General features: G+C 36.4%; 1 protein-coding gene across 1 annotated transcript in view; it reads right to left on the bottom strand.

The window, feature by feature from the left end:
• Positions 1-25,040, bottom strand: part of ITGBL1 (integrin subunit beta like 1) — a gene marked incomplete at its 5' end in the record, with an annotated part of 148,562 nt that overhangs the window by 62,704 nt on the left and 60,818 nt on the right. Inside the window, 4 exons of the mRNA XM_084290278.1 lie at positions 8,750-8,896; positions 13,452-13,592; positions 16,378-16,518; positions 20,281-20,403. Coding sequence (XP_084146404.1) covers positions 8,750-8,896; positions 13,452-13,592; positions 16,378-16,518; positions 20,281-20,403 — 552 coding nt within the window. The remainder of the gene's footprint in view (positions 1-8,749; positions 8,897-13,451; positions 13,593-16,377; positions 16,519-20,280; positions 20,404-25,040) is intronic.

The raw sequence follows: 25,040 nt of genomic DNA, 5'->3' as shown, positions 1-25,040 counted from the left end.
ATTCTATTACAAAATATTTTGAGGACCTATCTAGCAAATATCATCCACATCTCAGAAACAGACAACTTCCAACACACCCTACGTCTACCAGAACAGATTAAAAAATAAGAACACTTAATTGGAAAACAAAAAGTACTTCCCAAACCAAGTATTTATTACTGAGAAAGAGAGAGAGAGAGAAAGAGAGAGAGAGAGAGAGAGAGAGAGAGAGAGAGAGAGAGAGAGAGAGAGAGAGAGAGAGAGGAAGGAAGGAAGGAAGGAAGGAAGGAAGGAAGGAAGGAAGGAAGGAAGGAAGGAAGGAAGGAAGGAAGGAAGGAAGGAAGGAAGGAAGGAAGGAAGGAAGGAAGAAAAATAAAAGAGAGAGGGTGGTACAATTATTATTATTATTATTATTTTTTTTCTTAGACTTCAGCAGATAACAAGTGGATTTAGGAATGCTAGTCCAGCCTATAAGGGTATACCAAATTGTATAACACTGCTCATCTGGCATTAAAGTACTAGCACAGTAAGAGTGCATCTCTGCTTGAAGTGAAGAGTAGATGAATAATGGAGCTCAATCTTAAAGCTAGAGATGCTCACTTGGACGCATGACTTGCATTTATGTTCTGTTCTTGTTACACCAGCTAATAACATTATTTGCTGCCAGACTATCTACTATAGTGCTTTAATTAAGACCTCCTTCAGAATGCAGGGGTCATGCAAAATGAATGAAAACAGCAGGCCAAATTCAGAGATGATGTATATTAGAGTAATTTACACTTCAATTAAACAGTGCAATTTGCATAGTAAGAGGCTGCAATAAGGAGCTGGTATCAGGGATAGTAACCTAGATTTTACCTTAGGTTTGTTTACACTTTTCTTCTGTAATCCCATCCTGTCATATATAAAGTATACTGAATTACTCAAATTGCAACTTCTACTACAACCTTGCTATTCTGAGTCAATAAGCTTTAAAAGTCTTTAAAAAATATGTTTTTCTATAGGTACTTAATAAATATACAAGATTTTTTCACTTGGTCATTTTTGACAATATCATTCTAGACAGGAACCCCAAAGTTCTTAATTAATATCTGCACTTAGAAAAAAAGAACCAGAACTGTGAGGACATAAAATAATGGTAAAGACGGCTCCAGTGATGAAAGCACAGAACTGGTTCCCACCAGCAGCCCTTTGGTCCTTGTAAGGCATCATACCTCTGTAGGGATTTATCTGACAGAGAGATCATAGAATCACAGAATGGTTTGGGTTGGAAGGTATGGTAAAGATCACCCACTTCCAACCCCCCTGCTATGGGCAGGGACACTTCCCACCAGACCAGGTTGCTCAAAGCCCCATCCAGCCTGGCCTTGAACACTTCCAGGGATTGGGCAGATGAACTGGTTTGCATCCAGGTTTAAAAATGTAAGATCATGAAGATCTACTGAACAACATCCACCATAGGTTTATATGAAACTATAGTAGTTGAAGATGTAATCCCAGAAATTATTTACAAACTGATTTATTTTTTTATGTCATATTCATGACCAGTTGGGTAAGTCATCACAAAGCTCAGAAGAAAACAACGTAGTTCCCTCTTTTTCCTTTTTTTTTTTTTTTTTTTTTTTTTTTTTAGCATGCATCTTTATATCTCATTTCTACTCCTGTTGATACACAGATATGATTAATTGCATGTAGATTTCTCTTTCCTTCTGCATGACATGGTATGTTGTATCAATTTGCAATATCTCCTGTGTCAACCAAGGATTTGAGGATCTATGTTCCAGAGCAACATAAACAATATAGGAGGCTGTAGCAAGGTGGGGGTTGGTCTATTCTCCCACGTGCCTGGGGACAGTATGAGGGAGAATGGGCTAAAGTTGTGCCACAGGAGGTTTAGGTTGGATATTAGGAAAAACTTCTTTACTGAAAGGGTTGTTAGGCATTGGAATGGGCTACCCAGGGAAGTGGTTGAGTCACCATCCCTGGAGGTCTTTAAAAGATGTTTAGACTTAGAGCTTAGTGACATAGTTTAGTGAAGGACTTGTTAGTGTTAGGTCAGAGGTTGGACTAGGTGGTCTTGGAGGTCTCCTCCAACCTAGATGATTCTGTGATTCTGTGATATAATACTACAATAGTACAGCCAAGATATCCCCAAATGTATTAGGACTTTGCAGCAGCCACTGGACAGTGGCACTGCTCTTCAGGGTTGTCACTGATCCTTGTCCCTAAGTTCTGTTTCTAGACTCCAGGAGATGGTATCTTGCAAAATAGAAATATACATTACAGAACCCAGCACTGAACACATGGGATTGATTCACTGTCAGTTCACCACAGAGAATCTGTAATAATGCACTGAGCACTGTTGCTCTTACACTAACTCCAATGCTTTCTGATAGTTCTACAGAGAAGAAACAGCAAAGTTACTGTAACGTAACTATGGGGAGAAAACTGTCAAAATGTTATATAACAAATTTAATATTTTGATAAGTGGGACTTAGGAGAGTTTGAAAAAAAAATCAATACAGAATCCAAAAAAATTGTACTTTAGATATTCATTGCTAGAGTAAAAGCATAAAGGGAATTTCATGGATAAAGAAATAGTCTCTTTCTCTCCATATGAAAAATAAATAAAAGCAATTATAGAAATGAGATTAAAATGGCATAAGACACTACCAATAAGAAGATTTGTCATTTATTTTTCTTTGAATCACTGCCATGGGATGGCTGTCTTCACTTAGGATAAGTGAAGAGAACAAGATTATTAAAAAGAAAAAGAAAGCTATCATCTAGTATTCTCAAAATCTACTCTTTCTATTTTCACTTCTCTTCCTCACGGCTTATTTGCAATAATTATTTTGACATCTGCTTTTTGCCCTAAGGGGAAACTCAAGTGAGTGATGTGCATTATAAAGATAGAAAAGTGGTTTGTCTTGTCCCTTAATCCTGATAACAATAAATTATCTCTTTATTCCTACCATAAGAACTTTTTGCTATGTCTTCTCCTTTATCTTTGACACTGGTCTTGTTGTACAGTGTGTTCTTAAAAGGGACAGACTTTTATTATTAAAATATTGCATCTATAATGAAAATCATGTAGCAAGTGAAAAAAAAAACACTCTCAGGAATAAAAGTGTAGAAGGTATTACACATTTTATATGAATGAAGCCAGCTAGAAACTCTCCTCCTCCTCAACATGCTTTTTATGGAAAGTCATTTTTGGAAAGTACCTAGTGATAGTGTGTTTGAATTCCCAAAATTGTCATCTGATCCCTCCCTTTATATATAACTGGAACTACTGAAAGTAAAGACAGCCTGATTGATGTAACTGAGAGGATATATATTTCTTCTGTCTTTATAACATCATTTAAGAGTACAGAAATTCCCACTTACTGCTCAGCATGCCAATATAAAGCCTTCTATCTCCACCTACTTGAAGCAGCTAAGAAATAGAAGACCATGCTGAAAGATATTTTTGGCAGCTTTTCTGCTGTCTCCACATGTTGATCAGCATCCATGAAGTTTGTTATTCCTGTGAGTAACTGGGGAAAATCAGGAAGGGAATTAAAACCTGGAATAGAAGTACCTTGGTTCATCTGCTCTCTGGAGAGCAAAAGACAGATTGAGAGATTGTATTCCAGCATTTTATGGATGGTGCTGATCAAATCAGGTCATGTTCTTAACAGCTTCCTTTTAACTCTCTAAATGTTTTAGTACAACTTTCATGTACCCTTGATATATTAAACACTTAACTTTAAATTTGGGTATCACAGGCAACAAATAATTTTCTTACTTTGCATTACTGATGTCTTCTCTTTTCCTGCTTATGGAGGAACATAATTTGCATCATAAGTGAATAATAAAAATTTGGGAACACTTAGTTAAAAATCTGGAACTTTATAGGAAAAGTTAATATTACAAAAATATTGGATGACTGAATCATAAAAAAACTTATATTGAATCATAAAAAAGAGTAATATTGGTTTAACATTCTCTGTCCTTTTCTAAACATTCTAATCATTACTACATTTAAAAGCAGAACATAAAGTATAAAATAAGCATCTTCTCAAAATAAAGTTCAAAGATGGAAGATTTTCGTCCCTCAGATTGATTAACAGTTTTTGAAGTGTATAATTTTGCCATTATTTTTGTGCTAATGTTATAAAATGTTATAAGGTAAAACAAATGACAAAATTTTTATGTAACCCTCACCACCTCGAATCTCTGACATAAAAATATATAAATTCCATACCTCTTTTTATGAATTATTTAGAGGATTTGTGGGTTTTGTTTGTTTGTTTGTTTCACCTTCTGTAATTATTACTGAAGATTTCAAGGACTAAATCATTGGGAGTTTTGTAGTCTTCCATATAAGAAAGTCTTGAAAAATGCACAAAAAATAAAATAAAATAAAAATAAAAATAAAAACATGGCCAGATGGGTTTTGAAATAATATTTTTTCAATACTTATTGAGGCAGCAAGGAATTTTATTTGTGCACTGTTTAAGTGAATAATTATCACATTTTGAAATCATACTTAACTTTGAAATCATACTTAACATTTCAACAAGAAAGTGCCATCAACAAAAATATAAATTGTGTTAATCTTGGGAAAAGGGCATCACAGTTTCAACCTCCTCTACTTGAAAATCTGAGCATATCTCAGCATTTAGGCAGAGACTATAGAAAAAGAAGAATTAAAAAAAAAAAAAAAAAAAAACACATTATGAATTATAATAATTCTATCTTTCTTTCCTATTTCCCGCAATACATTATGGCTAACTGTAATGCCATTAAAAATCATAAGAATGCTTTTTCTTTCAATGTATTTATCCAAGAACATAAAAGTGGTTACAAAAGAGTCTGTCAGCTATCAGAATTGCTGTTGACTAACCTAGAAACAAAAGGTAGGAAAGGAAGGTAGAAAAGGTAGAAAAGAAACAAAAGGAAACAAAAAAGTGAGCAGAAAGCAGTCTTCAAGGACACACAATACAGGACAAAATCATAAACTGCAGCAGCATTTCAGGGCTCTTCATTATGTGTTCTACTCCATATATGAACTACCTTACTAAAATATCCTATTAAGTAAGGCCATTATACTCATATATACTCAACTTCACCAGCAGTGCCATGGATGTACACTTACTGTCCTTGTAGCCAACAGAAAAATATTACAAGGAAGTCATCAAAAGAATAATGTTTACATGGAAAAGAAACACTTCAATTTTCTTTGGAACCTTCCCTTCCGTGCATTCCGTGCTTCACTTCCGGAACATTGCTTGCTCCTGACTTCAGAAAAACTTGTATTACATGGCCTTTCCCACTCCCATAAGTTTTGATTGGAAATCCTTAATTTATGTAAATTCTGCTCATGATGAGCTATAATGACAATTAGTAGAATTTTCAAATGGGACCAAAGAATTTAACTGTGCAAGTTAAATTTTTTTAAATTTAATTTTTAAGTTTAATTAAATTTAATTTTTTTTTTGACTTTTTTTTTTCATAGCAACTAAACACCTATATCCTTTCAGCAGTACAGGAAACTTCCTACAATTTTAATTATATCCACAATATAGTGGAAAGAGGAAATCCAGGGAGTCCAGGCTCGAAAAAAAGCAAAACAAAACAAAACAAACCAGAGCAAATTACAAATTATTAGTCTAAAATTAGTCCTTTCTCCTTTTCTCTCCCACTTTCATAAACAAAATTATTCATAGAATTAAAATGAGATACCACATTCCATTGTCAAAAATGAGAGTTTTTAAGGATATTTTTTTTCAGGTGTAGAATGCAAAACTCTTCGTTTCTTCATTACAGCAGCTGCCTATCATACTATGCCCTAGATACACTTCTGTGCCTTTTGCACTCCTCCTAACACTTAGTATTCTCAAAAAATAATCAAAGAAAATTGACAAAGTTCAGTGAAAACTGCTATCAATTAAACCTTTTGTTCCAGCATTTTGTATTTTATTATAAAATTTTGACCACCAGAACAGTTAAATGAATTCACTTGAAAGGGACTTATTTCCCTCCTACTGTATCAGTATAACACTGTTGGATTTGTTTTGTTCTGTTTTGTTTTGTTTTCAGAAAGCCAAGAGGATAGAATTATTGACATTAAAATCAGTTAAACATTAAAAGTGAGCTTTAAACTCACATTTCCCATTATACTTTGTAAGACTTTTCAAAATTTAAAATCTAAACGGAACAATGTTTTATAATTTAAGACTGTGTTTTTATTCACATCAAACTTATTCTTATCACTATCGTTCTTTTTTTTCTTTGTCATCTGACTCAAAATGTATGATACTTTTTCTTTTTTAGCAGTGAATGCAGAGTTCAGGCTTTGTTATGCAAATAATATAACTGACTCTAATTGCACAACATACACAACTCCTAGAGATGCAGATGAGAAAAGAAAAAAAAAAAAAAAAAAAAGACAAGTCTAGTTTGTTTTAGTTATAATTATTGCAAGCATGATAAACGAAATGCACTGAATTCCCTAAAGATCATAGAATCATAGAACGGCTCAGCAGAAGGGACCTTAAAGATCACCCAGATCCATGGAAGGTCCTCATTCTATCTAGACATTGCCCAGGTTCTCGTTTTATCTGGCCTTGGGTGGGGCATCCACAACTTCTCTGGGCAACCTATTCCAGTGCCTCAGCACCCTCTGAGTGAAGAATTTCCTCCTAATATATAATCGAAAGTTCTCCTCTATTTTAGTTTAAAACCATTCCCCCTTGTTCTGTAACTCTCTGCCCATGTAAAAGGTCAGTCTTCTCCATCTTCTTTGTAAGACCCCTTTAGGTAGTGAAAGGCCGCAGTAAGGCCTCCCCAGACTGGGGATGGCTCTCTCAGCCATGAACAACTCTCAGCCATGAACAACTCCAGCTCACTCAGCCTGTCTTCAAAGAAGAGATGCTCCAGCCCTCAAATCATCTTCCTAGCCCTCCCCTGGGACCAGTAACAACCCCACATCTTTCTTGTGCTGGGAACCTCAGACCTGGATGCAAGACTCCAGGTGGGGCCTCACAAGGGAAGAGCAGAGGGGGACAATCTCCTTCCTCAGCTGGCTGGCCACCCGTCTGTTGATGCAGCCCAGGATACAGTTGGACTTCTGGACTGCAAGCACTCACTGCTGGCTCATATTGACTTTTCATCTGCCAGAATCCCCAAACCTGTCTCTCCGCAGGGCTGCACTCAGTGAGTTCTTCTCCCAGCCTGTCCTCCTGTCTGGGATTGCACCAACCTTGCACTTGGACTTGTTGAACCTCCTGAGGTTCACGTGAGCCCACTTCTCAAGCTTGCCCAGGTCTCTTTGGATAGCATCCCTTCCTTCTGCTGCATTGACTGTACAACTCAGCTTGGTGTCATCTGCAAACTTGCTGAGGGTTCACTCGATCCCACTGTCTATGTCATTGATAAAGATACTAAACAGTACTGGTGCCAAGACAGACCCTTGAGGGACACACTCATCATGACTTCCACCTGGACTTAGAGCCATTGACCACATCTCTCTGGGTGTGTCCATCCAGCCAATTCCTTATCCAGCAAATAGTCCACCCTTCAAATCCTTCTCTCTCCTTATTTGGATATAAGGATATTGCACAATAAGGACAATAAGGAGCCCAGCTAGATGACATTGGTCAGTCTTCCCTTATTAACTGATTGAGATGATCATGTTCCATCTAACTTGTGCCCATAAATTCCATTGAGAATTTTTAGCAATAATAGCAAGATGTAATCCAGTGGAAAACTGTAATTTAAAAAAAAAAAAAAAAAAAAAAAAAGGGCAACAGTCTGCTAACACATATTTCTTTTAAGATACAATTAATCCTGCATTTACTAAGTTATGAGTTATACACGTTTACAGGAGGAGAAAAATATAATTATGACAGTGCTAACTTGGGTGGACAGCCAACAATTTCTGAATATGTTAGACAGTATGATTGGAAGAAGCAGTTGCAAATGAAATGACATTTAGGGTCAAATGTAATAATTCAATACCAGTGTTAGACCTTTCCCAGCAAACATTAAGTGAGCAGAATTCATAACAACTTCAATTGCCAGCTCTAGCAAAAGTCTGTGTCATATTTACTGTTCTCTCTGTTCTCTACAAGAAACACATTTCACACAGTGAGAATGAAAATTAGCAGGTCCTTGTCCTTCTGAACAATGCTTCATTTTGTTTGCAATGTGCATTTCAATTGTACCTATGAGTTTGTATATTTTTTCAGTCAGAGATTTTAAAAGGCTACAGTGTCACAAAGAAATGATTTCAAATGAAAAGCCAGTGGCTAACTAGGAAACTGCACTAAAGAATAACTGTATTTTAGAAATCAGTACTGCATTCATTAGGGCAAGTTCTTTGGCAGTGTGAATCTGAACAGTTCTATCACAATGGTGCCACAGCATTTTACACAGACTAAAAATCATTGTTGTTTCTGTCAAAGAATGCAAAGAATAATTTCATTTTTTCAATATATCCATAGCAAGACTTAATTGCAACGAAACTTCAAAGCTTCCTTGCAAACTCCCCCCCAAAATACTGAGGCAAGTAACAAGTAACATAAAATAGAGTGCAATAGATGACAGTAAAAATAGGTGCCCTTTTTATTCTTGTCCTCCCTTACAAATAGCTCATAAATTATGCAGGTCTGACTTATCCACAGTAAGCCAAGAGATTCCACATATTTCAGTTCTAGTAATGCTGGAAACCTGTAAAAATTCTTTTGGTGGAGGTATGTTTCTAGAGCATGAAAATGCTTACCTCTTCCAGAGCAAGGTAGATTAGAATTTCCTTGGCATTTCTTAGCACTTTCCTCAGCTGACAATGGACAAGACCGTGGATGTTCACACTTCTTCCCAGTCCATCCTTCTTTACAGTCACACCTTCCACAATTACACTGTCCGTGACCTTTCCAATGAATACAGTTAAAGATTAACTTCCATGCTGGTGAGAGGTATTGATACTGATTAGATTGATATTGATTAGATTAACTGTAACAATTTTTTTTTTCATTAAGGAGTCAGTTAGCAAAAAGTACAGTCAACTCACTGCATCTACTTTTTTTTTTTTTTTTTTTTTTTTTTTTTTGTGACAATAGCACTGCATGTTATTCCATTTGAGACATATTTCCTTTATTTTTATTTTTTTTCATTAAGGGGTGTTTTGTCACTTGACACACACTCCTCATGTGAAAGAGTGGAAAGGAGGACACAAATACACTTCTCACTGTCTGGAGAAGTGAGGTCATCATAAGGCAGTATTTCATTTATCTCTATGTTCCTTTTTTTCTACCACAGTTGCAGCATATTCTCTAAGTAATGTACCAATACCATCTTTTATGTACTTGCAATCAATGTGATCCTCTAGAGACCAGCAATTCCACGGCAATTCCAAGTCTCAGACCAGTGCCTTCTACTAAATAATGATGTGCAAATAACAAAATGCTGGCCTTAATCAATCCTCATCCCCATAGGGCAGTCAGATGTGGTTGTGGTATCTCATTAGCTAACTTGACTCTTCCTGACCATGTCTGAACATGGAAACATAAATGTAACTTTCACTGTGCATGCTGGGATGAAGAAAAGCTGCTGGGCTAAACAGAAGCTTTTATGGGAAGTTTCTTTAAAAAAAATGTAACAGCCATTACAGTAGTCAGAGATGGATCCCTCCTGAGAATTTAAGCTATAAAGTTAAGAAACCAGACCATTTCCTCTATCTGAATGCTAACATACCCAGACAAAGCAAGCCCAAGCTAGTTGCCCAGCTTCCTTCATCATGAGCCTTTGAATCATGATCTCTTTGCATCAAGCAGTGGGATTCTGACCATACAAAAGGTTCCTTTAGCACTAGTAAAGACATCCCTTACCATAAAAGTAAATATTTATTTTCATGACTTGTGACAGCAGATTAAATCTGTGAGATCTATGAGGAACAAGCGAGGGAACAGGGATTGTTTGTTCTGGAGAAAAGGAAGCTGAGAGAACATCCATTGTTCTCTAAAGCTACTTGAAAGGAGTTGCAGGGAGGACATTGTTGGTCTCTTTTCTCTGGTAACAAGTGACAAGGTGCAAGGAAAAGGCCTCAAGTTGTGCCAGTGGAGGTTTAGATTGGATATTAGGAAGAATTTCTGCACAGAGAATGGTGGGCTCTGGTGATTGGAACAGGCTGCCCAGGGAAGTGGTGGAGTCTCCATTCTGGGAGGTATTTAAGAAATGTGGATGTGGCACTAAGGGACATGGTGTAGTGATGGTACTCGGTAGGCCAGGTTGATGGTTGGACTTGGCGATCATGAAGGTCTGTTCCAACCTAGATGATTCTATGATGCTGTGATTTTCTCTCACATTGTCCATATAGTCAGTACAATGGATACATGTCCCCAAAGCATTTATCTGATGATGCCCACTTCTCTATCCAGTTTCTTCTTGAAAATCAGAAATACATGTACACATTTTATATCTCCCTCTAACTACATTTGCATTTTAATATTGGCTTATATTATATTTATGAAACATATGCACTTCACGAGGTGAAAATGGAAACAAGCATTCTATGCATTGAGTAGTTCCCAGATTACATGTGTTATTAAGCTCACAAGAACAACTTTTTTTGCTTCAGTTATTTGTTTTCCTTGGAAAGTGTTAAAAGCCTCCTCTTCTGTCCCTTGCTGCATGTGTACCTGCTGACAGGTTGCGAATTGGACATATGTTCTCTGATCTAGATAGATACTTATAAGAGGATGATGTTCTTTTATATAATATTTTTGTTGCTAGAGCCATGGAAAATAAGGCAAATGAGATGTGTTAACGTAAGAATTTTTGTATGGAAGTCTTTTTCCTTTCTATGTCAAGTCAGGAAGGCGATTCTCTTTAAAGAATGAAAATCACTTTAATGTTGTGAACACTGCTGAAAGAAAATCATTAAGTAACATCCTGAGCATCATTTCAGAAGTTCAAAGAAGGCATCCAGTCACCAATATGAGGTGCTGCAAATTGACAGTCACCCCAAGCCATATGAAGCTTCTGGAGGGAGCTGCTGTTGTGTGATGTTAAATCCTCACAGCAGGGCTGCCAATTCCTATCACTTGTAGTTTATGAAATCAACATAGCATTTCATTTAATTACAGTGAAACTCTCTATTTGTAAACACGGTTTCCCATCATTTCAACCTACTACTCAGGACAAGTGAATTTCCTATCTCTACCTATTAGGTAAGCAGAACAAGACAGGAAAAGTTTTATATCAGTTCAGTTTGATGTTGGACTAAACAGAGACAGTCTCTTTTCCCTAATCTGAATAATCTCTCCTGGATTCATCCTGAAATCAATTTACAAATAATTGTTAAAACCTGAGAAAAATGTGCTTTGGGCACTAAGTATATTTATTTCATATAAACAAACAAAAAGACTATCCAATTACAGCTCTGCTAATAAATCCTAGATTTAATTGCAGATGCTGTCTGTCTACCACAATAAACCAAAATAACACTTAAGCATCTTGTCCATTTTTGAAATGGGACTAAGCAGCAGGACAACAAAACACTGTTCACACTGCTTCATGTGAAGATGTGGAGAATTTCACACAACCTATTTGAGGAATGCATATTTGGGTGGCTAACTAAGGTTAAAATAGGCTTCTCTTCTGAATCATAACAGAGAGGGGAAGGGATAAGAATAAGAAGAGGTACTGATTTTTTTTTTTTTTCTCATTTCACAGAAAAACTAAGCTATACTTAAAAACAAGTTTGATATATAAAGCAAGTAGTATGAGTACATCATTTGATACCTCTCAAGACTTTCTCATTTGCAGTTATGTCTGTGTTATAAAGAACACTGTTCTGGTCCCCAGTACAACGTCAAATGGCAGTACCTTTTCCCACTTCTTTATAACTGACCATACTTTGTTGTGCTTTCTTTCAACCATTACCACTTAGGGCAGCAGCAGTAGCAATGGCAATAACATCTAAGAAAGAGCGAGTTCAAGTCCTGTTTAAGGGATGTTGCATTAGCTGTAGGTGCCACAGGTTTGCTTGAACCTATATTTAAACTCCTGTGTTCCCCCTTTAACTACAGAACACATTTACCATGCTTTTTAATTTTGTATTCCTTAGCTGATGTTGACATTTTGAACAATCCCTGAGTATTGAAACATACTCAGGAACACAGTAATATGTTCAAAAATTGTTATCCCAAACTCTTGCTGATATCATGACTGCAGTTTTACATCCTTCCAGCATATTAGGTAGGTAAACCTATATAGCATTTGAAGGTGGCCAAAACCATAGAAAACAATGAGTTCACTAAAGGTTTTTTAGAAATGCTTCTGTATCTCTTTTTCCATTTTGTTAGTTAGTGATTCATGAATATTTAATAAATAAATAAATAAATAAATCAGACGAGAAACCTTGCATCTTTATAACAGGACAAGAGAGTAAGAATTTCATGTATTGTGTTTATTTCAGCCTCTTATCCCTATTACAAACACCTCCTATAAGTTTTCTATGAGGTATTACTCATGCTGTTAGGAGGAGGGGAATATACCACTTTATTATTTTCCTTGATGTGACTGCATTCTTCCTATTATTAATTAGGCCAGATCAGATTTCTACAGGACAAGTTATAATTGACAAACTATCATCTGCCAAGTCCATTTGAAACCATCATTACTTGTTTTAGCAAAGTTTTTCTGTGTATAAATTGCATGTTGTGTACTGCTCAAAGTCCTCCTCTCTTGCCCAGTATTTACATCTTTAACAACAGCTTAACAAAATTGTATGTAATTTTGTATGAGATCGCTCTCATACTAAACAGGAGGAATTCCATTAGAAGGAATGCATTGGTGTTAGTTAATATAAGAAGCATCGATCCAAAAAAGGAAGAAGAAAGTGTCTGAGATGTATAGACAACACATTCATATTTTCCACATCTTGACCTTTCCATTTCTTGTTCTTAGATAAACTGGCATTCTAAGGGTACTATTTTTCATTAAATCATTAATTCAGTTTTTCTTGAATTTCTTCCTTTCCCTTCCACATAATACACAATAACAAATAAAGCACAATCTAATTTAAATTTCCCTAAGATAGGATATAAAGTTTCATCCATTCATGAATTTATGTTAGACTACACTGAAGATGATAGTACTGAAAGGGAATTGACCACCTAGAAATAGTTCATATTTACACAGAATAAAATATATTTAAAGAAAACTTTAGGGTTTTTTTTGTTGTTTGTTTTGGTTTTTGTTTGTTTGTTTGTTTGTTTGTTTTTGGTTTTTTTTTTTTTTTGCTTTTACTTTAAAAAGTCCATTCCTCAAAAAAGAGTTGTTTTTTCTTTTTTAAATCAAACCAACCAACCAGCTAAAGCCTGATATATTTTAAGCCAGGTAAAATGAGAATTGAAGCAAATTTAGACCAATTTGAGACTTTTGTTAAAAACTACACATAAGGTAAGATACATTTTTCTTACCTGAGCAGAAGTCATCAGAATATCTATCATACACTGCTTTGCAGTTTCTTTCATCACACTCACACGTATCTCCATGTATATCTCCCCAGTCACCAGTTGGGTCCACATCATGGCATGTACATTCCCCACATACACATGTGCCTAGGAAGGAAGAAAAAAAAAAAAGACAGAAGATTAACCGAGTAATTTAGAGTAATAATAGTTTGATTACATGAATTTTACACTCGTGAATTTTCTGCTCTCACAGGAGTGCAGTGTCAAAGCTGCAAGTGTTAATCATGAGTGTATGCTCATCTTGCATGATTTAAAACTTTTTATGATTAATTTAGTAGTAATACTTTGTACAAACAAGTTGGCTTCCTGCTCAAGTTTCTTTTTGCTGTTGAGCCTTATTAGGAGTCAACAAAAATGTAGCACACAAAACATTAGTAAATCTTTGACATCAACAGTAATTTGCGCTGACACTAATGACGATAAAAATCAATGATGTTTAAATGATTTTGGCTTGGACACAGTGGATAATTAATGAATGTTAAAGCATAAACATTTAAACTAAAAGGAAATACAAATTCTAATCCAGCTGAAAATGGCTGGGAGGTAATAATTTACATAACAAGAACATTAGCACAGGTCTACATGAAAACGATACTTTTTTCATTTTTCACAAATCAGTATGCATGGCCACAGCTTTTTATTTACAATAGGAAGGAAAATGTGATATGTGACAGAGGTATTTATTTGGCATAATGTTACTGATATACAGAGAACATACAAGATACTTGTTTAGGAAAAGTCAGAACACACACACACAGAAATACAGTTTCCTTCTTCAGAAATCCAAATGTGCTTGCCAAATAGACACAACATCTCTGAAAGAACAAAAGGCCTTTATAGCTTGTTTTGCAGGGCCATACATTTACAGCTTTTGCTGAGATGTTAATAGGTACAAAGCAGTAACCTAAGGTTACAGGTGCAAGCAGTTGCATGCAGTCAATTTCCTGGACAGCAGCTTCACTTTTCTGCTACTCTGCTGAAGATTGTCTTCTTATTCAGATTACTCTGAACAACATAATGTATTTGAGGAGAACAGGGCAGGCTGACTAAATGGTACACATGCACTGTCTCTAAAAAGACAAGGTCCACACTATTGCGCATGTCTGACTGTCACATGAAGCCGGAAGAGATGCTGCCCTGTCCAGTGTTTAAGCCACCAAGACAGCCCTTAGGAAATGTACATGTGATTATTGATTCTTTCACAATTCAGTGACCTTACTGAAGGAGGGGAAAAAAAAAAAAAAAAAAGACAGCAAAATCAGAAAATGAGGAAATACTTCTGGGGAGTAATTAAATCTCACCAAAAGAACTTCAAAGTGACTTTGGATCAGATGTCCTGGATATGAGGATATGAAGCATCATCCCACCAAAGTTTAAAAAATGTAAAGGTTCACATCTGGTCTCAGATGGTTTACTAGACAGTTGGTGGAGAGATACAAATAATTTAACAATCTTAGCACTGATATAAGCTTCATAGTGAGGTTAGCCTCATTAATATAATTTTTAGAACACTCATGACTGACACGATGAACTGTACCTATGTCACAAAATGTGTAAACAGAAATCTGGATAAATAGGACTAAAGAGAGTAGAAACACCATGTTGGAAGACAACTTTATGTAGTCAACAGTCTAAAAAATTGTTATGTGGATAAAATTACAAATAGCTGAAAGGGTAAAAACATATAGAAATATCCCATGAATGCATCTTTGTATGGCAGTTTGTAGCTATTCAGAATATCAGCTATACTACCTTCATTTCCCTCACTTGCAATGTATATTTAAAGAAATACTTCCACATACAAATTTAAAATTTCCTCTAACAAGAAATTACTTTCTTGGTGCAAAAAAAAAAAAAACCTTCTGATCTGAAACACTTCCATATTTATTACTTCCAGAAATACAGATTATTTTTTTTTACTGTTGAAATCCCAAAACGAAATGAGCCTACATGATCTCTGTATTTGAGCCAATACTTCAATTTCCTCATAATTAAGAGAAAAGAGTTTTCTAAATGCTCTCAAGATAATTAGATGTTCACACTATAGCAGGTTTTGTCAGCAGAGATGTTTTTAAGAAAAGTATCTCTGAGACTTGAACTTACATTCTACTGTAATTATTCTGTACTATTGCCAAAAAAATAACATGCTGTTTTAACTCTTTGTTCAACCAAGCCAAACATTGCAGTTGGTGAATACCAACCTCATTTTGTGCTTTTTTTTTTTTTTTTTTTTTCCAAAAATGGAAATATTAAACAGAAGTATAAGGTAAAATTTAAATTCTGGAACTTTATGCAAAGAAAGCCTCATGTATTTAGAACTATTGTATAAAATCTGCCTTTCCAACATCATATACATTCATTGCATTGTTACTGCACAACTCTTGGCTGCTCTCTCAGGTTGCAGTGGGAAAAAAAAAAAAAAAAAAAAAGAGCCTTGTGTTTTTATTTCTCTATTCAGTTGTGGGTCCTTGGTCTTATTTAAGAGTAAATCAGCACACAGTCCTGTTGGCCTTAAAGCACTGATCCATCAGTCATCAATCTGTTAATATTTAATTTAACAGGACATGTCTCTCACCAGAGCAGATGTCCTGATAAATTCTCCTGCTCAGTCTTACTACAGAAATGAAGGTCAAGAAGAACTTGCTATTCTTGGGTCAGTTTCAACGAAAAATGGGTGTGTATATATGTAAGTTTGTATGGAAACACAGGTATCCATCCACGCATTTAGAAATATTTATCCAGATTTGAAATTAGTGAGAAAAAACTAGAAATCATCAACAAACACAATGCATGTTCTGTTGCAGAAAATGCATATTTTAAAACAAAAGCAAGATACATAAATACGTGTAGAACGAATGTGCAAATGACACACCTCTGTTGCTGCAGATTTTGCCATCTGGAGATGTGCATCTTTTCTTGATCTCCCAAGGGGTGATGTCACACTGGAATTCACATTTATCTCCATGCCAACCAGCCTCACAGTAACAGTTTCCACAGTAACACTTTCCATGGCCTTAACCCAAAACAAATTTTATACAGTGAGAAAGAGGCAAGTTTTTTAGATGCATTAGCAATTTAACCATTTTGATTATTTTTCTTTTAAAAACTTTTACTGCTAGACTCAGAATAGAAACAATTTGTAGACTGCATTTGTCTACATCAAATAAGACAAAGGATATCTGCATTCTTTTTCTCCCCCTATCTATATCAGAACATGTTTTCATTTAATCACAGATCTCTCATTAATAAACACTAAGAAAATGACATTAACCTTTTTTTATAGTTGTAAGCTTTTTTTGAACCTTTAAAGGTAAATTTGAAAGCGAGTAAATGTAATAGTTAAAAGTTGAGCACAGCTGTAAATATTGAGAAGAGACACTTTCCCACCATTCTGGGTACATCTAACAAAGCACTGTGTGTTCTCAGCTACTCAGATAATTCCACCAGAGGGATCCTGATTTACTACAAACTGTCCACATTGTATACGGCTTCTGTTCTTACCTAGCAAGAACATTTTTAAACACAGATGCACCAGCTCATGAATGATAAGAATTAGGAAAATGAGTGTTTTAAATGTTCAATTAACAAACCTCCCATCTCTTGAAAAGATACATGGGTCATCTGGGACTTCAAGAAACAAGCTCCTGAACATTCTGTTCCAGGAAGATACTTATGCCATGTGCTTCAATGACACAAAGCATTTAAATTAAGTAGCTGCAACTCTTACTAAAAAGTCATAAATTAATTTCTTTATTGCAAGGATCAAGTCAGCATCTTGTCCTTTTTTTTTCTATAGGTATGCTAAGCTTAGTAGACCTGGTTGTCTCTATCAGAATCTACTCAGCTGATATCCTTAACTGTAAGAGAGCAAATTGAGACCTGTGGGATACATTTTTGTTGTTGTTGTTGTTCTGCTTTTACAATTACACATAGAATTTTCATTACAATTGTTTGCTGGCATGTGAAACAATAACAGAAGAGAATAATATCCTCTTGCGTATATAACTAAACAACAAATACAGCTTATAACATTGCATATTACAAATAGGCTGTTCATGAACAATAGACAGGAAAATTGGAAAAACTATGAAGGAGCAAATTAATTTAAGCTATTAGCAGTTTTTGCAGATTAAAATATCTCTGCTTCATCTTTCACTCACACTCATATCATCCCCAACCAGGAACCAGATAATCATAAAATCGTAGAATGGCCTGGGTTGGAAGGGACCTCAAGTATCACCCAATTCCAACCCCCCTGCCACAGGCAGGGATGCCACCCACTAGATCTGGTTGCTCAGGGCCTCATCTAACCTGGTTTTGAACACCTCCAGAGATGGGGCAAATAATACAAATAATACAAATAATACAATTTGCTGCTATCTCTTGCCCTTGACTGAAGATAAATTCGCTCCATTAAAATGCACAGCCTTAGATTAAAAAAAGATCAGGATCAGAATTTAATTTGCTAGAATCCACAATACTTCATGAAAAATAAGCTGCAACTTGATTCCAAAGTTTGTGTAACCTCAAATATTAAGTGAAACAAACACAAATTGTTTAAAACAAACAAGCAAACAAACAAAAAAAAACACTGAAGCTTAAAAAAACTTGATCCACTGTTGTAACTGCTCTAACGAATATCTCAGCTTTGCATTCTAAGCTTTTCCAGGATAAAATCCCAGCTCACAGTTGCAGACCTTGAAAACAAGTGTATAAATAGAAGGTTTGGGTTTTTTGTTAGCTTGATCCTCCTGAGTTGGCTTTCTTTGAAGACAATTACAGTCTTTGAGACTTGCCTATAGCCAGAGACCTTCAAGGGAAACAAAGAGTATGTAGCAAGTAAGTAGGTGCTACACACACTATGATAGCAGAACTGGCACTGATTAGGTTCGCCCTCTCTGTGGAGAACATCCAGGGGACATTGCTAGATAATTACAGCTTTCTTGGGTTGGAACAGCATTTCTTTTTACTTCATAAACAAACCTGAATGATTACTGTGGTGGAAATTCTGCAGAAGGAAAGACAGGATAGAAGATATCAGGGTGGGAGAAAGAAGCCATAAACAGATATAAGGGTAGGGTCTGCTTTTTCTGCTATGAAATTATGTACCTTTGATCATTAAGTCACATTTTCTTTCTGATTTAACACATTGTTATGCACTGCAGAGGTTCATGTTAGAAAGCAAAGCAAAATCTAACACTCATGCTAAATGTGTACTTTTCAGCTTACAACTATTTAACAAAGTCAAGCACACAAACAATTTATATTTACTTTGTATGGCTCCAAACCTTACATAAGGTATCAAAGCTTTGTGTACTGATGAATTACAAACATTACAGACTTGAATCTACCAACATTTTTGTCCTTATGTATCAGCATACTTTTATTTCCTCATACACATTAAACTAGTGTGTTTACAGAGATGCATCTGGCCTGTTTTAGGACACGGCACCACTGGATGAAACGAGGGGAAATAAAAGAAATAAAATTTAAGAGAAAACTAACAACATAAATCAACAGCAACACAGACAGGAAAAAAAAAAAATGACAAAAACTGAAAAAGGAGAATTTACTGGAACTAAATAAGTGGTGAATTTTTATCATAGTTGGTATCATATCTAATGCTTACAATCAAATAAATACAAAGAGAATCATTGGCACATAATACTATTGCCTTCCACTCATTTTGTTTTAGGTAATTACCAGAAATGCTGTCCTCTGGTCCTAGATTTAGATTTCCAAGGGCCATTCTGTTTGCCTTTATTTAAAATCCCTACCTAATCCTGTGGGGAAAAAATAGTTCTTCTTGCCTTAGAAGGCACTTAAATAAATAGAATTTATTTTGTTCTCTGTGTTTGGATAGAGATAGATAAAGCTACTTGGTACAATTACTCTTATCTTTTTACACACACACATGCACACACACATGCAGATCATGCAGTATAATCAGAGTATGAACGTTCTAAAAGCAGCTTTGAATCCTCCGGTATGCATATAGACACTTTATGCATATGTGTAAAATATTTCTAGATTGTAAAATATTTCTAGTACCTTTCATTTCGAGGACAAGCCTCCCTAGTAATATATGCAACAGCATTTACAATATTATAAATGGTGTGTATTACACAGTATTTAATTGCTAGGTTCTTAATTCATAATGAAATTAAAGTACCGCTTGGATTTTATTTGCATTTCTATCAGCAGAGTTCACTCTATCTTATTCTCTTGCCTTTTCTATCACAGGTGGAGTTTTTCTTCATTTGTTCCTTTCCCTTTTTGCTGCCTGAATTGCTTTTGAGTTCTCATCCTACATTTACTCTTGTTCTTCTTTTTTTTTTTTTGTTTTGTTTTTCTTCTTTGCCCAAAATTCTTAATAATTTCTTTTCCTTTTTTCTTTTGTTTTCTCTATGTCTCTTCCTCTCACAATCACAGTGCCACAAAGCATTCATATTACTTATTTTATTCCAAAGGCAGACACAGTAAGGTATGAAGTACCCTAGTGAATTATCTTGTGAAATCCTCTATCCAATTTTTCCAAAAAGAGGAGGATGTCACAGGATTTCTTCATTCTCTAACCTGCTGCTTAGCTCATTTTTGTATCTGAAACTCCCAAATACAATTTGCAAGCCGTACTCTTTGCTTTGTTTTGTTTGTCTGTTTGGTTGTTTTTAATTCATGCATTCAGTAAAGACATTTTGTAGGTCCACATAATAAAATTATTTTATAAGACTGCATTCATCTTCCCCATTCTTATTGCACCCACCAAAACACATACCTGTACAAATCTCTTCCGTCTCATCATCTATGCATTCTCTGTCATCACATTCACAAAATTTACCATAGACCAGTCCATTTCCTTCTGAGTTTGCACATTTACACCTGCCACACTGACATGTGCCTGAAAACATTTAAGATATAACTCAATGACTACAATTTATGGAAAGAGTTTCATCAGTCCATCAGAGACAGCATGTATTTTATTTCTGAGCAGGCTGAAATCTAAGGCTGAACTAACCAAATAGGAAAGAAATTGAAACAATCCATACCAACAAAAGGTCTAATCATAGCTGTAAATATATACAAATATACACAATATATACATAGCTGTAAATATATACAGTGGTTCATCCCTAAAAAGAAGTATTATATTTTCCTAAGTAAAATTCACTCCCAGGGATGTCTGTCTCACTTCATACACTTAAGACATGAAGTCATCTTTGGAAATTATATCTCCTGCCCACTAAAAGGAGAAAATTGAACTTAGTCATCCTCCCAAGAATGAAGCCTGATTTCGTCCAGCTCCACAGCCATCTTACATGAGAACAAGTGCTTAGCTACTCAGAACCTGAAAATATGTTTGCATAAATTCACAAAGTTCCTTTGCACTTTAGTCTCCAGTCACTTTTCTATAGCTATTCTCTGAGGAATAAGATTTAAAAATCTTAAGACTCAATCTAGAAAGTGATTACCATACCAGTATATTAGACAACATACAAGCTAATTGAAATGAAATACATTCATAGCATTATTAAACAAACTCTAAGTATTATTACACCATATCAATGATTTTACTGCAAAGTGCATATTAAAAGCCAGGATTAAACAGCCAATTCTATGATAGTTACTGAAACTCTTGACAGTGTTCTCTATTCACATTTTAATACAGTTTCCACCAACCACTTGCAGTTTGCATGCCAATAGCTTCTTTTTTTCCCAGAGGTATTGGTATCCAGAGTTCAAGTTATTTCATTCACTTGAATGATTGTAGGCACCTCCATAATACTATTTTGTTATTTCAGACATTTGACCCAATCCAACTTTAAATTTTTAATGTTCATTTTTCTTCAATTTGTAGATGATGTCTCAGCAGAGAGTAGATCTTGCAAGAAATTTAAGAGATGTGAAAAAAATGTTGATTTGCCACTACAGCAGCACAGAAAAAAACCTTACAAATTGAAAAGTTTTAGGCAGAAGTATGAGAGTTTGACTCTCAAACCAGCAGGTGGTTTGACACTGGTCTATCTGAGGTTCTCCCTTGATGTAAGTACACATAGGTCTCCCAAATGCTTCGGAATGAGAAAGTTGGATCTTCTCAGAACATAAACCACAACAGAAAACATTTGGATGTGATGAAATCACAGAGTGCTCAGGTATTGCAAAGCATGGAAATGCATTTGTAAACAGATCTCACTTCTGTCGCTTCTAGCCTGGTGACACCTGTACATGTTCTTGGTCTTTTTTGTCTGGAGATATTCAAAACCCACCTGGATGCCATCCTGCGCAACATGCTCTAGGTGATCCTGCTCAGCAGGGAGGTTGGACTAGATGATCTTCAGAGGTCCCTTCCAACCTCGTCCATTCTGTGATTCTGTGATTCTGTCTGGTTGCCCACTGCACCTCAGTGGCTGTCTCTCCATTACTCACCATCACAAACAAAAGAATTTTGTTGCTACCAGGAAAGGAACCATCACCTCCTTTTCCCTCAGAGAGCCAGGACAAAGCCAAAAACTGCCTTCTTGTCCACCTTCTCAGTATTTTCTGCTTTGGAACACGATGCATGATAATATATATATATACATATATAATGACTGTTCTATATATGTATATTAAAGAGTTAAACAGTGAAAAACCCAAAAGACTATCAAATAGCATCAGAAACAAAGGTATTACCATCATGACTGTATGAGAAACCCCTTTTCTCCAACTAACACCTGTATTAAATTGCAAGGACAAAACACTGTGCAATAGCATGTTTAAATGGGGTCCTGTAGTCAATGGGCCTGTAGAAGCTGTTTCAGCAGTTGCTGGCATCACTATGCCAGTGACATTTAGAAACTTATTTCACAAGTCATATACCTCCTATTAGGTACAAACATAATCTGGCAAACATGGTTATTAACACAAAATAAGTCCTCCAAAAGAGAAGTTTTATGCTGACATTATACAACTAGTTTGCAGAAATCATTTTACTTCTTGGAACAACAAATAATTACAGTACAGGTTTTACTAACATAGTATCTATCCAAAGAGAAGAATAATCAGGCTCCATGATGTACATGCCTAATCTAAAAAAGCCAAAAACATTTGTAAGAGCTAAAATAATAAAATAATAACATAACTGATAATATAAGAAAGCTCCAGAACTAGTATTATTTATTATAGTTACTTGGAAAAAAAAAAAACAAATAACAACTTGATAAAACTGTCTTCTTAAGAGATAATTCACAAACATGAAAGGAGATAAAGATCAAATGATTCATAAGTTGGGCACCAGAGGAGGTCAGACAGTCTTAAAGTATCCATTTCTCCACATTGACTAGAAAGGGAATCGATCTACATTTAGGTAGGATGCCCCACTCAGTCTGACAAATGATTAGGAATAGTTGGATCAGAAAAGTTAAATTTAAGATTGATATTGACTGGTTCATGCCAGGAATTGCAATAAATGGTGAGCTGTGTGATAGTGAAGGATTGTTCTTGCAACAACTCATGTCATCCCTTGCCATCCTTCAACAGCAATTAAAAAACAGAGCTCAGACACCAAAGGCAAAGTTAGCAGGAGATTGAAAGGCAATCCCATGAAGACAAAAAAGAAATAGGTATGGTTACAGCCCCTCTAGGTCACCCCAAGCTCCCTAGCCAGTCTCATTGGTAGTCTTGTCCTGTTTAATACCAGCAGAACCAAAAGCTCTTATTTTTCTCTTGAACTCACAGACGCTCCCCTTTTAGCCACTTTTAGTCATTACTCATCTGCATTGTTTTTCTTGTGAAGACTGAGCGATAAACAGACTGAGGCTACTTCTAGCCAAGAAAAGAAAGAGAAAAAAAGTCTTAGCATTCTTGCTTAACTGCTTTGATCGCAACTTACCGTGCGTATTTCTGAGTTAGTTTCTCATTTATTTTTTTCTTATATCTTAGCCAAACAATCATGATTTTCATATAACCTACATCACTGTCATAAATAACAAGCATCATTTACTCAGTATGCCTAGAATTTTAAGTTAAATTGCTCTCACTTCTTATTGTGAGAGACTAGCTTCTCTGTACCGAGTCCCATAAATTATTGATTTTTTTCTCATGCCAGGCACATCAGCAACCATCCTGTGAGAAATTTAGTTGTATGCAAATGTATGGACCTAGTCAGAAATTAAAGGTCAACAATAGTTAGCAGAAGTCGGGTTCTTAAAAAATTCTCTCACTGGGAGATTGTTGCAATAGTCTGGAAAAAAAATGGAAGGCAGTTTCTGGCCTCAAACCTTGATTATTAGGCAGCCAATGCCTTTCAAAAATTTACTACGATGCAGTGGAGTCTTCTAAAAGGCCATCTCTTTACCCTCTGATTTTTACAAGGAAAGGACTTTGTATTTAAGTTAGCATCAGTTGTAAAATTAAAGAATGACAGCAAAGAGAGCCACAAGATCAGAAAAGTGAAGATGAAGTACCCTGTCAAAATGGTTCAGCAGATCTTCTACAGTATTTTTTCAATAATCATCATCACAGCTCTGTGGTGGGTCTACCCTGGCTAGCCCATCCAGCTACTCTTTCTCCCTTTTTCCCCCATCCTCAGTGTGATGGGGGGAAAAATGCTATGAAAAAGCTTATGGGTTGAGATAAGGACAGAAAGATCACTCACCAATTAGAGTTAAAGGCAAAACAAACTTGGATTGTGGAAGATTAATTTAATTTACTGCCAATTAATAACAGAGTACAGTAGTGAGAAATAAATAAAAACACATTCTCCCCATCCCCCACTTCTTCCCAGGCTTCGCTTCACTCCTGATTCTTCAACTTCCTCCTACCAAGCACTGTAGAGTGATAGGAAATGGGGGCTGCCATGCTTCATCTCTGCCACTCCTTCATGGTCACTCTCTGCCCCTGCTCCACGTGGGGTCCCTCCTACAGGCTGCAGCTCTTCAAGAACTGCTCCCACATGGCTCGGTACCATGGGGTCCATCCCCCAGGAGCAAACTGCTCCAGCATGGGTCCCCCACGGGTGGGTGGCAGCTCCCCCCAGACCCCCTGCTCCTGCGTGGGCTCCTCTCCACGGGCTGCAGCTCCGGCCCAGGGCCTGCTCCTGTGGGGGCTCTCCATGGGCCGCAGCTTCCTCCACCTGCAGCCACATCCACCTGCTCCACCGGGGTCTCCTCCACCCATGGGGGGGCTGCAGCGTGGAGATCTGCTCCGTGTGGGACCCATGGGCTGCAAGGAGACAGCCTGCTTCACCAGGGGCCTCTCCACAGGCCACAGGGGAACTTGTGCTGCATGCCTGGAGCACCTCCTGCCCTCCTGCTGCACTCCCCTTGGAGGCAGGACGGCTGCTTCTCACTCTTCTCTCCCAGTCACAATTGCACAGCAGTTTTTTCCCTTTCTTAAATCTGCTCTCCTAGAGGCCCAGCCAGCATCACTCAGCTCAGATCTAGCCCTCAGCAGGTCCCTTTGGGGCCATCCAGAGCTGGCTTTTATCTGACATGGGGCAGCTGCCAGGCTTTTCTCACAGAGGCTATCCCTGCAGCCCCCACTATGAAAACCCTGCCA

The sequence above is a fragment of the Netta rufina genome (genome assembly GCF_964035555.1).
Source record: "Netta rufina genome assembly, chromosome: 1".
Classification (NCBI taxonomy): Eukaryota; Metazoa; Chordata; class Aves; order Anseriformes; family Anatidae; genus Netta; species Netta rufina.
This window is presented reverse-complemented; position numbering and strand designations above follow the sequence as displayed.